This window comes from Pongo pygmaeus, chromosome 1, assembly GCF_028885625.2.
Source record: "Pongo pygmaeus isolate AG05252 chromosome 1, NHGRI_mPonPyg2-v2.0_pri, whole genome shotgun sequence".
NCBI lineage: Eukaryota > Metazoa > Chordata > Mammalia > Primates > Hominidae > Pongo > Pongo pygmaeus.
The window spans coordinates 164,166,740-164,182,486 of record NC_072373.2 but is presented as its reverse complement, the minus strand read 5'-3'; the positions used below and the strand labels follow the sequence as shown (position 1 = coordinate 164,182,486).

General features: G+C 34.3%; 1 protein-coding gene across 4 annotated transcripts in view; it reads left to right on the top strand.

Annotated features, from left to right (window-relative positions):
* Positions 1-15,747, top strand: part of PDE4B (phosphodiesterase 4B) — a 457,607-nt gene that overhangs the window by 188,690 nt on the left and 253,170 nt on the right. The window contains exon 1 of one of the 4 annotated variants that reach the window (XM_054484030.2): positions 15,631-15,710. The exons of the other annotated variants lie outside the window; for them this stretch is intronic. Coding sequence (XP_054340005.1) covers positions 15,640-15,710 — 71 coding nt within the window. The 5' untranslated portion in view covers positions 15,631-15,639. Of the gene's footprint in view, positions 1-15,630; positions 15,711-15,747 lie in introns of those variants that run through there. 4 annotated transcript variants of the gene reach the window in all.

Here is a 15,747-nt window from a genome sequence, read left to right as displayed (position 1 = left end):
TCCTAGTGTGAACCATGCTAGTTTTCTATGATATATGATGTCATGGATTGCTATGTAATATCATATGCATCACTCTTGCTTCCCCAATTAGATCATAACAATCCTCTCACAGGGATTTGTTTCTGGTTTGATTGTTTTGGTGTTTCTTCTGTATCCTTGAGCTTCACCTTCAAGTGTGGGAGAAAAGGTCTTTTATGTTAACCCACAAATCAACTACTTTAACTGCTTCTTAAATTTTTAAATATTTTATTTTATACTTTTAATCAGTACATGCTATTGTAAATGTTTATGGGCTACATAATGAGATTTCAATACACATAATGTGTATTGATGAGATCAGAATAATCAGTATATCCATTATCCCCCTAATTTATCATTGCTTTGTGTTAGGAACATCCAATATTCTCCTTCTAGCTATTTGAAACTGTATATTCTTGTTGACTATAGTCATCCTACAGTGCTATAGAACACTTCGACTTATTTCCCCTATCTAGCTATAATTTTGTATCCTTTAAAAAAATCTGTGCATATACCCTTTTCCTTACCCTTCCTAGCCTCTAGTATCCTCTGTTCTATTTTTCACTTCTATAAGATCAACATTTTTAGCTTCCTCATATGAGTGAGAACATGCGGTTTTTAACTTTCTGTTCCTGGGTTTTTTCACTGAAACTGCTTTGTTGAGAGATCATTTACATGCAATAAACAGTATCAACTTTAAATGTACAATTCTATGAGTTTTGACAAATGCATACAGTTGCATAACAACCACCACAACTATGACATAGACTACTTTGTCCAAAATGGCTGCCACTAGCCCCTTGTGGCTACTGATCACTTGAAATGGGGCTAGTCCTAATTAAATGCGGTATAAGTAAAAAAAAAAAAAAATTATATATGTATATATACTGCATTTCAAAGGCTTAGTATAAAATTTAAATATCTCATTAATAATATATGTTGATTATATATTGACCATATTTTTACATATCAAGTAAGTAAATTTAAATTAATCTTACCTTTTTTTACTTTTAAATATAGCTAGTAAAATATTCAAATTACATATGTGACTGGTACTATATTTCTATTGGGCAATGTTTTCATAGAACATTGTGACCACTTCTAAAAACTTATTCCTTGCCACTTTCTAAGCAATCTCCTTCATGCACCTGAACTCTTGGTGATCACTGATATTCCCTCTGTCACTATAGTTTTGCCTTTTTTAGAACATCAAATAGTGTGTAGTTTTTCATATCCGGTCAGCATAATGCTTCTGAGAGTCATCCATGTTTTTATGAATCAGCTGTTTGTTCCTTTATTGTTGAGTGGTATTTATCATGGATATTCCATAATTTGTTTGTGTACTTCTCAGCTAATGGACATTTGGGTTGTTTCCAGTTTTTGATTCTTAATGAAGCTGGCATGAACATGTAAGTACAAGTTTTGTATGGACATAGGTTTTCATTTCTACTGGATAAATATATCAGAAGGGGATTACTGGATGGTATAATAAGTATATGTTCAACTTTAGAAGAAACTGCCAAACTGTTTTCCAAAGTGGTTATAATACTTTACATCTCCACTAGTAATGTATGGGAGTTTAAGTTGTTCCATATTTTCAACAGCTTTGTATTGTCAGTCTTATTAAATTTTAGCCATTCAAGTGGATGTCTTTGGTATCATATTGTGATGGTTTTCATTTATGTTTTCCTTTATAACTAATGATGTTGAAGATATTTTTACGTGTTTATTTGCCTGCCATTCATATTTCTTCCTTGGTGAAATGTGTCAATCAAATCTGTTGCCCATTTTTAAATGTTATTTGTCTTCTAATTGAGTGGAAAGGGTGAAGTTATTTATAAACACTGGATATGGTAGTTTCTATTCTTACATCTTCAAATTTACTTTTTTTTCTGCAGTGTTTAATATGATGGCAATACAATGTGTTGTAATTTTTCATTGCAGATTTTCTTCTCTAAATTTCCAGTTGGCTCTTGGTTATAGCCTATACTTTTTTATTCCATTATTTTATATTACTGTTTCTCTCTATCTTCTTGAACAAATGAAACATATTTGTAGTACTTTTTTAAAAAGATCCTTGTCTACAAATTCTGTTATTTTTAGTCTTTTAATTTGTTTATTTTTCTATTGTTTATTGTCCTCATTTTTATATCTTTTTATTAATTATTGGACTTTTTAGATAATACATTGCTGCTGGGTTTGTTTTTTTTTTTGTATTTTTTAAAGTGGTGATAGGTTTTGTTCTGGCACCACTGGGATACTTTTTGAATCAGTTTGATCCTTCTGAAGCTTACTTTTAACCTTTATTAGAATTGTCCCAGAGCACCAGTTAGTCTAGGGTTACTACTATGGTGATAACTATATAATGATTCTTGCGGATGCTCCATGTAAACACACTGCTTGGTAGAAACATGAATTAAGACTAACTCTATGTAAGCTCTGACAGTTGTTCAGAGTGAGGTTCTTTCTTCAGCGTTGGGTAGTTTCCTCTCACACAATTGCATATCAGTCTTCAGCCAGACTCAAGGGGATGCCTCAGCAGATTCTCAGAGCTCTATCTCAGTGCAGCTCCTTCATCTCTGGTACTTGTTCTTGCAATCTCTAGCCATTTGGCCTTCCATAAACTCTGATCTCTACCTTAACTCAGAACAAATGCCAGTCTCTGTCTGGGTTCCCCCTCTCTGCACTGCAGGCTAGCAATTGCTTTCAGGCTGTACACTGGACGTTCATTGAACTCACCCTGCTTCTTTACCTTTTCTCAGGAATCATGATCCATCATTTCATAGATTTTCTATTTCATTATTCCATCATGGCTGGAAGCATAAGGCCAGATATTTTAACTTTGAAATAAAATATCATCTCTGAAGACTACAAAGGTCACATATGCAGCCTGAGTTTTTCCTTTCCATTGACAGTTCAAAATATGAGCACTCTGCATGGGTCTTCAAGAGGTTAGTTTTAAATTTTTGCTCCCTAGGTTCCAAGTAAAACCCAGTTAGAAATGTTAACACTTTAACATTCAAGAAAGAAAGTCTAAAGACTATAATGAGCATACCTGGTGCTAAATTTGTAAGGTTTCATTTCTAAATCAAATTAGAACATTAAAAAGCAACTTAATTGGAGTACTTTTCTTTAACTCTCCCATAAATGGCTTTGCTCAGCTATATTTCATTATTGTGCTTTTAGCTTTCACTAAGGCCATACAAAAACATCACACCTTCTGGTAACACATGCACACACAAATATAGATACAATGAGAATTGAATTACCATAACACATCTCCATCACTTCCTACTACTAAATGTAATTCTCAGATCCCTTGTTCCTGGCTTGGCGAAAATCTTGAAAATTTTTTTAAACAATTTCATTTCATTTTAAGTTCTGGGATACATGTGCAGCATGTGCAGGTTTGTTACATAGGTAAACGTGTGCTATGGTGGTTTGCTGCACCTATCAACTCATCACCTAGGTATGGCCCCAGTGTATGCTCTTCCCCTGCCCCCGTGTCCATGTGTTCTCATGGTTCAGTTCCAACTTATAAGTGAGAACATGCAGTGCTTGGTTTTCTGTTCCTGTGTTAGTTTGCTGAGGATAATGGCTTCCACCTCCATCCATGTTCCTACAAAGGACACGATCTCATTCTTTTGTATGGCTGCATAGTATTCCATGGTGTATATGTACCACATTTTCTTTATCCAACCTATCATTGATGGGCATTCGGGTTGATTCCACGTATTTGCTATTGTGAATAGTGCTTCAGTGAACATATACATGCATGTATTGAAGTAATACATTAATGGATGCCACTTAATGTGTTTTTGGTAGTTTTGACCCTTATTTCAACTTCATTGTTCTAATTCCTTTTTCTTTATGTTATTTTGATTTGTAATGGAAGAATTACATTTTAAAACAATGAATGAATAAAATTGTTTTTCTGTTTTGACAATCCTAGCCACATAGTTGATACTCAGTAAACTCTGATAAAATGAAAGTAATTGCTAATAGACTAAGCTAGTGAACATACGCAAGAAATGGATTACAAGTCCATTTATCTCAGTCCCAAGCAGATATTGACACCTACAATATACAAAATGTTGAGGTGGGTGCCAAAAAATAAACTGACTGAGATGTGGTCTTGTCATGGAGCAATCACTTATGAATTTGATTTTGTATTGATTCAGTCAGAACAGATTGCTTTCTCTGCTTGAAATGCTCCCTCTTCCTTCAAGACACCATACTCAGATAATCTCTCATGTTTCTTACTTCATTCAAGCCCTTCCTTTAATATCACTTCATCAAAGAAGCCTTCCCTGGCCATTTTTCCTAAAATACAATTACCTGTTTATATTTTATTCTCTTACTCTGTTTGTGTGTATATGTATATATACATACACATATATATGTACATTTGAGACAGAGTCTTGCTCTGTTGCCCAGGCTGAAGTTCTGTGGTGGGATCTCAGCTCACTGCAGTCTCTCCCTCCTGAGTTCAAGCAATTCTCCTGCCTCAGCCTCCCAAGTAACTGTGACTACAGGTTCGCACCACCATGCTGACTAGTTTTTGTATTTTTAGTAGAGATGGGGTTTCTTCATGTTGGCCGGGCTGGTCTCGAGCTCCTGACCTCAGGTGATCAGCCCGCCTTGGCCTCCTAAAGTGCTGGGATTACAGGTGTAAGCCACTGTGTCCGGCCTGTGTTCAAATTTTTCTTTCACTTCTAACCTTAATTTCAAAGTAAGCTCTGTGAGGATAGGGATTTGGGCTGATGTGTTCAAACAGTATCCTTGAGTCTTAGAACAATGACTAGTACATGTAAATGCTTAATAAATATTCACTTAATCAATGAATTTAAAAAGTGAATCCTCTATGATTAATCTAATCATAGCTATGTTTAAGTTTAGGATTATTTGTAGCTTGCCAGAATTTCCATTGGTAGCCAGTTGTGTTTGAACTCATGAAAAATACTTTCCAGCTTCACTGTTGTTGTGAGGAGAGTATTCTATATGTAGAGGTTAACTGCACATCCCCAAAGCAACATTATTGCTGAATAAAGATGCCTAATGCCTTTACTATTAATTATCTGTGGCTATGCTAAACTGTAAGCTTTTGAGTTTTTATCTTTGTATTTTAATAGTTAATTTGAATAGAACCCAGTAATTTTATTTTTTATTTTTTTTATTATACTTTAAATTCTAGGGTACATGTGCACAACGTGCAGATTTGTTACATATGTACACATGTGCCATGTTGGTGTGTTGCACCCATTAACTCGTCATTTACATTAGGTATATCTCTTAATGCTATCCCTCCATCCTCCCCCCACCCCACAACAGGCCCCAGTGTGTGATGTTCCCCTTCCAGTGTCCAAGTGTTCTCATTGTTCAATTTCCACCTGTGAGTGACAACATGCGGTGTTTGGTTTTTTGTCCTTGGGATAGTTTGCTGAGAATGACGGTTTCCAGCTTCATCCATGTCCCTACAAAGGACATGAACTCATCCTTTTTTATGGCTGCATAGTATTCCATGGTGTATATGTGCCACATTTTCTTAATCCAGTCTATCATTGATGGACATTTGGGTTGGTTCCAAGTCTTTGCTATTGTGAGTAGTGCCACAATAAACATACGTGTGCATGTGTCTTTATAGAAGCATGATTTATAATCCTTTGGGTATATATCCAGTAATGGGATGGCTGGGTCAAATGGTATTTCTAGTTCTAGATCCTTGAGGAATCGCCACACTGTCTTCCACAATGGTTGAACTAGTTTACAGTCCCACCAACAGTGTAAAAGCATTCCTGTTTCTCCACATCCTCTCCAGCATCTGTTGTTTCCTGACTTTTTAATGATTGCCATTCTAACCGGTGTGAGATGGTATCTCACTGTGGTTTTGATTTGCATTTCTCTGATGGCCAGTGATGATGAGCATTTTTTCATGTGTCTGTTGGCTGCATAAATGTCTTCTTTTGAGAAGTGTCTGTTCATCTCCTTCGCCCACTTTTTGATGGGGTTGTTTTTTCTTGTAAATTTCTTTGAGTTCTTTGTAGATTCTGGATATTAGCCCTTTGTCAGATGAGTAGATTGCTAAAATTTTCTCCCATTCTGTAGGTTGCCTGTTCACTCTGATGGTAGTTTCTTTTGCTGTGCAGAAGCTCTTTAGTTTAATTAGATCCCATTTGTCAATTTTGGCTTTTGGTGCCATTGTTTTTGGTGTTTTAGACATGAAGTCCTTGCCCATGCCTATGTCCTGAATGGTATTGCCTAGGTTTTCTTCTAGAGTTTTTATGGTTTTAGGTCTAACGTTTAAGTCTTTAATCCATCTTGAATTAATTTTTGTATAAGGTGTAAGGAAGGGATCCAGTTTCAGCTTTCTGCATATGGCTAGCCAGTTTTCCCAGCACCATTTATTAAATAGGGAATCCTTTCTCCATTTCTTGTTTTTGTCAGGTTTGCCAAAGACCAGATGGTTGTAGATGTGTGGTACTATTTCTGAGGCCTCTATTCTGTTCCATTGGTCTATATCTTTATAATCTAAGATCTTTTAGAGATTTTTGGGTTTTTGTTCCTAAGAAGAAGATTTCTGCGTCATGCAAATATTCTCCTTTAAATACGGAATTTCATCATCGTGTTTTCGGGGAGAATGGATGTGTCTACCTAAATATTCTTTATTTTGAAATGTGATGAAAATGTAACTAGTACCAGACAGACTGAATTCTGTAAATCAGAATTTATTATTCTAGTAGCACATGGGAAATATTGAAATTCATTTTGCTGTAAGTATAGCTGGTGAAGTGAGCAGTATTGTTGCGTTTAGAGACGCTGATGTTTTAGAAAGTTGCCATTAAGGCCTTTTAATCTTACATTTTGGACTTATGAGAAAAATCCCTGGGGCTATTCTAAAATCCTAACAGATGCCTTCTGCTAAAATGCGTACAAAATATGTCTCTTTTCCTATATTAGACTTTCATATTTATTTAATACAGGAAACAAATATCTTTTGTATTAGAAAAAAACACAAATATAAGGGATCTGCAAGATCCTTTAGATCTGCTTCTTCAATTTCCAGTTGAAAAGACTGAGACTCATTTTCTTGAGTCAGTACAGGACTTTATCAACGACAGGAAATTAATAACAGGCAGTTCTAGAAACCAGAAACCTACTATTCAAATTACTAATATGCCAAGGTTTCAAATAGTTTAGATATTGTGACTTAAATATTGTTACAATAGTAATATTTTCCCAATAGAGGTATGTATGCCAGAGAATAAACCACAGTCTATTTCTAAGGAAATTAATTATATAAAAGGAAGGATCCTATGGTTCTTTATGAAAATAGTATTTTTTTTAAAACTGATCAATTAATGCTCATTATTAGCACTAAAGTAGAATTACTTTTTCTCCCTAGGAGAACTGAGTTGTAGGAATGCTTTGTAAATATGTTTTTAAATAGTTGATTTTATTTAGAATTGGCATCTTTTGCTAAAGAATCACCATGAGTCTTCACCGAAAGGTTGAAATGAGTTGTTGCTATTGTTGAGCATTGTGGGGTAAGAGAAATCCTGCCTCACGTAAATTTATTTACATTGCTTCGTCCCTCTCTGTATCTTCAGGAAGTTCAAGGACCTGCGATAAAACTGATGCTGAATGTATTTCTCCAAAGAGTTGGAACTTTACAATATTTATCCTTTTCCTTTCTTCAGATTTCTTTTTCTTATCCTGCTTCCTATTATACGTCTTAAACTTTTGATATGAGGCCAGCATATGTGCCATTGAAAATGGTCTTAGAGTTTCTCTTTTAGTGAAATTGAATATTCTCCCATACATATTAATAGTGATATGGTTTAGACAATAATTTAGCATGATAAAGCTCTAGAAGCAGCCTTGGCTTTTCTAGTGAACATCATGGCAATCTTTTTAAACTTATTGGTTTAGTATGGTATAAAATTCACAGGTAAAAAAGAAAGCAAATAAATACAAATAGATAAATAGATATTTACATAGCATTCAGTTGGTGTGACAATCATTATACACAAAAATTTGCTCTAGATATTTCCCCCTGTGCAATCTGTTGGAACTTGTTGGGCTTGCATGTGGTCTCTGAGTGAAATTCACTTTTCATTACAAAAATCTTTTTATACTAAATCGTGTGCTCCATTACTTTCTAAGAAATGGGAAATCATTGCTCACTGTATTGCACAAAAAGCATACCAACTACCTACAAATGAAATTAAGATTGAGAGGCATCATTCATTATTTTCAGTGCACACCTGAATTGAGAAAAGCACATTAATGAACTTGGGTTGTTGATGTCAACCCATTTTCCTGTATTTATTAAAAATTATCATGTATTCTGAGCTTAAAAATTGTTTTGATTTCTTCACTTAAAAAAGGTTTTCAGCTGTTTACATAATTTAGGAAACAGCAAAACAAAACAAAACAAACAAAAAAAAACCTGCCTTCCCATGAGACTTTCATGGTAAGTCCACCTGGATGACCAAAAATACTTTTTATTTGTTAGCATTCTTGCTGCAGAAATAATATATTGTTATGCAGATATATTCACTTCAAGGCAAAACACCAAATTTTTTTCAGTGTTTTTCCCCTTAGGAGCTTTCATGATTCTAAACCTTTCATGAGATAGATAAAGTAAGTCTTTCTGAAGATAAATTGGATACTGTAAAATCCAAAACTATTCTAAGCCACCAGGTGAATATGATCAATCTGAGTTGTGTAAGCCTCAACTCAAGACAATAAAAGCTGTTTGTAGCCTTATTGATGTCAAGTATATGTCAATATAAAACAACAGCAACAACAAATCTCAAAACATTGTGATGAAATTAGACTTAAGATATTTAATTTGGATTTTTTTAAAAAAGATACACATTTATTTTTTTAAATAATTAAATTGATAAAAATTATACATATTTATGGTATACAGCATGATGTTTTGATATATGTATCTATTACCTCACATACTTATTTCTTTGTAGTGAGAATATTTAAAGTCTACTCTCTTAGCAATTTTCAAATACACAATACATTGTTATTAAAGAGTCATCAAGCTGTGCAATAGATCTCCTGAAGTTATACCTCCTGTTTAACTGAAATTTTGTAAGCCTTTCACCAAGGTCTTCCCAATCCCTGTCACCTGCCCACCCCAGCCCCTGGTAGCCATCATTATACTTTTTGCTTCTTTGAGTTTGATTTCTTTTTTTTAGATTCATCCACTTGGATTAAAAACTAAAACATAAGACCTGAGACTGTGAAACTATTAGAAGAAAACATAGGGGAAAAACTTCTTGATAATGGGCAAAGATTTTCTGGATATGACCCAAAAAGCACAGGAAACAAATGCAAAATTAGACAAATGAGATTGCATCACACTAAAAAGCTTCTGCACAACAAAGGAAACAATCAACAGAGTGAAGAGACAACCTATGGAATGGGAGAAAATATTTGCAAACCATACATCTAATAAGGGATAATATCCAAAATACATAAGGAACCCAAACAACTCAATAGGAAGAAAACAATCCAATTTTTTAAATGGGCGAAGGACTTGAAAAGACATACGAATGGCCAACAGGTTCATAAAAAATGTTCAATGTCACTCACTAATCATCAGGGAAAGGCACGTTCATTTCAGTGTCTTTTATTAATGACATTACGGTATCTATATATATCTGTTAGTATTGATTTTTAATTATAGCATCCAAAATATTCAGTTTCTGCTTACAAAGCTGTTTTAAGTTATTTTGATTCAACTGACTCATCAAATCAAACAAATGATTTGATATCATTTTCCAATGAAATTAAATTTCTTAATTTCTGTTTTTGACTGAATGCAAATAAAACTCTTGGTCATATAGAAAGTTCCTGTACCCACACCATTGCCCTCTTTCCATTATTTGCATTTTCTACTCAATGTCTTCACTGTAGTGTTAATGGTGGATGGAGAGATAAAGTCTGCATTAACTGAAACAGGTTATTTGAATATCCCTTGCTAATCAATAAGGTAATTAATGCATTGTAACTAGGATGCAGAGCCTGTGAAACCCTGTTATATAATGCCATGGTACAGACATATCTAAAGTAGACCAACAGATGTTTTGAGAAACTTCTTAAAATGTTCTTTGCTTCTTTGGAGTTTCTTTACCAAATTATAAGCAAGAATACAAATGTAGTTGGTGATGATGAGATAATTCTTTGAGCAAAACAATAGATCTGTAGATGAGGTTAAAAAGTTCATATTAATATTACTAAGAGTTTTTTCATATAGAAGTAATTTTATTTTTCAGATTTTTGAAAGCTGGAGCGATGAGGATGGGGGAATGAAGGAGCAGTAAGGTTTGCTCAATTGATGACACATTTATGTATAATTTTTTCATGCTTTGGAAAACAGTTTTATAAAAAATTGTTCCAAGAAGGTTTAAACACATTATAGATATGAATTAACTGCATAGTATTAGTTTAAAAATTATTATTAGAGCATTTGTTAATTTCATATATGACAGCATTAGATAATACTAAGTTCTAATCTTTTGATTTTTCTAGCTCATAGCCCTATTCTGGGTCTCCTTTTCAAGTTTTTTAATGTATTCATAATTTAATATATTACCTTTTAAATATTATTTTATTTTAGATTTAGGGGATACGTGTATATGTTTGTTACATGGGTATATTGAGTATTGGTAGTGATTGGGCTTCTAATGTACCCATCACCCGAATAGTGAACATTGTACTCAATAGGTAATTTTTCAACGCTCACCCTTCTCCTCTCATTAGTAATTTTTTTGCAGTAGGTATTTTTGTTAGGATATCAGACGTTGAATTAGTGGAACTCTTCTTAAAATGACCCATAGGTGACTCAGTTCATTTCTGTGCAGTACTCTTAAATTAGAGATTTTTCTGACTTTCTAGTTGAGAAAGATCATGTAATTCATTGTCAAAGCTTTTAAATCAAAATGCTAGCCTTAATATAAATTTCCAACACTGCAGTGGAGTCAGGGTACCATATAAACCTGATTACTGTGGCAAAAAGCTTGAAGCTTTCATAAATGCAGAACAATGCTGGTGAAGAGGAACTTGATTTTAAAATTATTGCTTAAACCTAGGTTTTCAATAAAGAGCAGAAATTGATGAGCATTTGAGGGAATAATAACCAATGGTTACAGTCAAAATAGTAACTTCTGTGACATTTCTAAGTATGGAAGTGTGAGATGGAAGTATTTTGGAGGAACTGAGAGCTCTTCACTACCTCTAATTTAGGCAGCTTTCACTAGATTGGGAGAGTTCCAATATACATACCTAGTTGCAGGTGTCCATCCTTGAAGAAAGTAAAAAAGGGCAATGAATGAACAGATTCCACAAGTCTTGTCTGCTACTAAACCAACTGGTCAGTGTTATTGTGGAGATAATGTATGAAAAGCATAGAGCACAGATCCTGGCACATAGTAAATACCAAATACATGGTGGATATTACTAAAGGTGGTAGCAATGCTTATTAGCTAAAAGCATAGATTCTGAAGTTTAACCATCTGTGTTTTTGTCTTGCTTCCACAATAACAGCTGGGTAAACTTGGGAATGTTATTTAACTTCTCTGAGGCTTGCGAGATAAAAATAGTACTACCTCATATGGTTGTCAAGGAAATAAACCAGTAAGAATATATATAATGCGATTAAAACAACTCCTAGTATGTAGTAAGCACTCAATGTAAATATCAGCTATTTCTACTACAACTACAACTATGATGAGGGTGATGACTACGACTGCTATCACCACTGCCTTCTGCAGCTACTGCTATCTGGCCTATCTTGTTAGGAATTGGCTGGGAGCTTGTAGAAAGGCTTTGGAAAAGCAGAACTGGATAAGTCAGGACCTGACTAATCTGACCAATTTGGGCAGAGCTGAAGCTTACTTTGTAACACCCTGGAAGCAAATATGGAAAAACAGATTATCATGAGGATTAAACTATCTGACAAAACAAAACACTTTTAGCAAGATTATCAAATTATTTATCAGTAAATCATGAAATGGTGCTATTTTAATCACAGATTTAAGGCACACCAAATTCTTATCCCACATGAAAAGACCTGAACCCCAATATTTAAGAAAAAACTTATATGATATACACTTTAAAATAATTTTCTAACAGTTATTTTGTGTGCTGCAAAAGAACTGACATATTTTCTTATTGTGTAAAATATATATAACCAAATTTATTACTTTAAACATTTTTATAGAGTTTGGTGACATTAAGTACATTTACACTGTTGGGCACCCATCGTGACCATCCATCTCCAGAATATTTTCATTTTTCCAAACTGAAACTCTTTACCCATTAAACAATAATTCCACATTTCCAGCTGCCTTAAGTTCCTGGCAACCACCATTCTACGTCTTGTCTCTACACACTTGGCTATTCTAGACACTTAATATAAGTAGACTCATAGAATATTGTCCTTTTGTGTTTGGCTTGTTTCCCTTAGCATAGTATCTTCAAGGTTCATCTATGTTGTAGCATGCATTAGAATTTTATTGTTTTTTAAGGCCAAATAATATATTTCATTGTATGTATATGCCACATTTTGTTTAATCCATTCATCCATTGGTAAACATTTGAGAAGAAAGGCACTGTCCTCAACTTGATTTCAGCTTTCTCACTGGCCATGGATCTATCAGTGTTACGTTCTATAAGATCCATCTATTTTGGCCTGATTTGTAGTTGATTAGAAGGAGTCATACTTCTTTAGATTAGGTATTTTTATCTTGTCTGGTTATGGTTTCTTACCAAAAATAAACAATGCCAGGGTTCACTATAATCATTGTTTCTTAATAATGAAGCAACTAAATGGTACCAGGTTCTTTGGAAAGACTAAATGTTTTACATTGGAAACCCACAATTTATGAATCTAAATGAATCTGGAGCTCTGACATTTTAGAACCTTTGCATTTTATTCAAGGATGAAGATGAACAAAATTACCAAAGAGCAATGTATATAAAAAGTTGATTAATTTATATACCTTGAGTACTTGTTATAAGCAAAGAATCTCCCGAGGTGCTGGGAGGATTACAAAAAAACTGTAACTAACTGAGTCATGCTTATGAGCTTACATTAATTTTTAGAGAACAGGGAGACATCCCCGAAAAATAAAAGTACTAATAAAAAGGTAAAATTTTCTTCTAACTCTTCCAAATTTAATGTTCTTGTATTGCTTACTTTCGTACTTTTCATTTAGATCATTTATTACAATTTACAATTTATATATTTGAAGAAATTATTGATAGAATGTCTGCCTCACCCCAGACTACAATGAGGACAGAATTGAGGTCACGTCCCTACCAGTGTGACTAGGAACATTGGTAAATGACCACTGAATTAATTAGTTAAGTAACCACATGAGCACAAATATAAAATTTAAGTCATGGGTCAGTAGCTGAAAGAAGGAAAGATTTACTGATTGTCTACAATGAGCCAGCTGCTTTACAAAGGTACAGATGACAATTACAGGCTAGGCAGTGAGAACATATCTAACTCTGCAGGACCCTCTGCCATTGATGCTGCCTGACTGTTACACAGATTGAGTCTCTCTTTATCTCCCTTGTCATTTGTGTTTTCCTGTGTCGCCTGTGTTTTCCTTCTGTGCCTCTATCATTATTGCCTCAACACCTTATCATATTTAATCATTTTAAATTGTTTTTCAGTTTACCAATGGCTTCATGTCCATCCATCAGCAAATCATCATAGCAACTCTCCACTTTACAAAAGAGGAAACAGACTCAGAGAAATGTGATGACTATCCCAAGATACCACAAAAGTAAATACAGAACAAAACTTAAAACTGGGTCTTCCACTTCCAAAGCTAGTGCTGCCCCAAGCAATGGGATTATATTGCACTTTGTAGTGGTGGTGACAGCTTTTAAAGTGACCAAGTTTCTTTTTGGTTCCTTTTCTCTCTTGGTGTTGAGTTTTTGAGACACAATTGCATTTAGAATTCTCAAGTACTGAAAGGTGCTTTTCCCCATAGATTTGAATCAAATGTGCGAATCGCATCCAAAAAGGTTAATCTGTTTACCCAACTAGAACATTTTGCACTGCAGAAATAAAACTAGAAGTTGCATTGCTGGGCTGCTCCAGATGTCCTGTGCTTTGAGCTGCTTTATTTGCATTTGGTATTTCAAAGCTTGTGATCAATTTACAATTATAATTGTCACCAAAATTTTACTTTAACTAGCACTTTGTGAAGGAAAACATCAATTTACATTATTTTGCAGAGTTTGAAAATATCTAATGATTTATAAAACAAAAATGGGTTTCATCAAAACAAGTGAGTACAAAATTGCTGTTGCTGATCTATGTTGTAATCATTTCCTAATACAAGATCTTGTTATTTTCATACATGCATTTTATATTCATTATGCTAGTCCATAATAAGATAATTTTAATCACTGAGTTATACAGCTGCTGTAAGAGAATGAAGAGCATAAACATGAATAAGAAAATCAGACAGCTGATTATAAAAATGTATTATTGGATATCTGTCTTGGCGGCACATGTAACTAGATTAACAGTGAGCATGATTCCATATGTAAGGTGTTTCTTACTTTTCATATCTCCTTTAAGATATGCAAAGATATATTTACTTTATATACTATTAATAGAATTCTTGTCAGTGGAGTTAGAGGAATTCTTAGAAATAGCTCAGCTTCTTTGAACTATAATAATACCAGAAAGAAAAGACGTCATAAATTATATATCAAATATATTGTTTTGAGAGTCAATAGATAATAGCAAACATTTATTAAGTGCTTGCCTTTAGCTAGGCTCTGTGCTAAGAACATTATGTGCATAAGGTCATTTAATCATTTCAGAGTAAGCACTTCTACTATTACAAATTGCTATGGCCTGAATGTTCATGTCTCCCTAAAATTCACATGTTGAAAACCTAATTACCAATGTGATGGTATTAAGGGGTGAGGCCTTTGGGAAGTTATTAGATCATGAGGGCAGAGCTCTCATAAATGGGATTCATGTCCTTATAAACGAGGCCCGAGAGAGTTGCCATGGCCCTTCCACGATGTGAGGACACAACAAGGAGGCGCTGTCTGTGAACCAGAAAGCAGGCCCTCACCAGAAACCAAATTAGCCAGCACCTTGATCTCGGACTTCACAACCTCCAGAACCCTGAGAAATAAATTTCTACTGTTTATGAGCTACTTAGTTTATAGTATTTTGTCATAGTTACCTGAACAGACTAAGACATGAATTCTGTCTCAAAGATGAGGAAACTAAAGTTGAAAGTGGTTAAGTTTCTGAAGGTTCTGCAGCCAGCAAGAGATATATAAAGTACCAAATAATAAAATAAATTTTCAAATAAAAGTCAAATCCAAGAAAAGGCAGAAAATATTAATGCTTAGTTCAGAATTTTATTAGTCTGAAAAAATAACATAACATATGCAAATTATACAAGCTTAGAATAAAAAGAAACCCCTTAAAGACTCTCTGAAAACATAGACTATGTCTTACTTATTTGTTAATCTCCTTGCATATAGTAGCCCACAATTTTTTTTTTTTTTTTTTTTTGAGACAGATTCTGGCTGTGACGCCCAGGCTGGAGTGCAATGGCACAATCTCGGCTCACTGCAACCTCTGCTTCCTGGGTTCAAGCGATTCTCCTGCCTCAGCCTCCCAGGTAGCTGGGACTAAAGGCACACATCACCACACCTGGC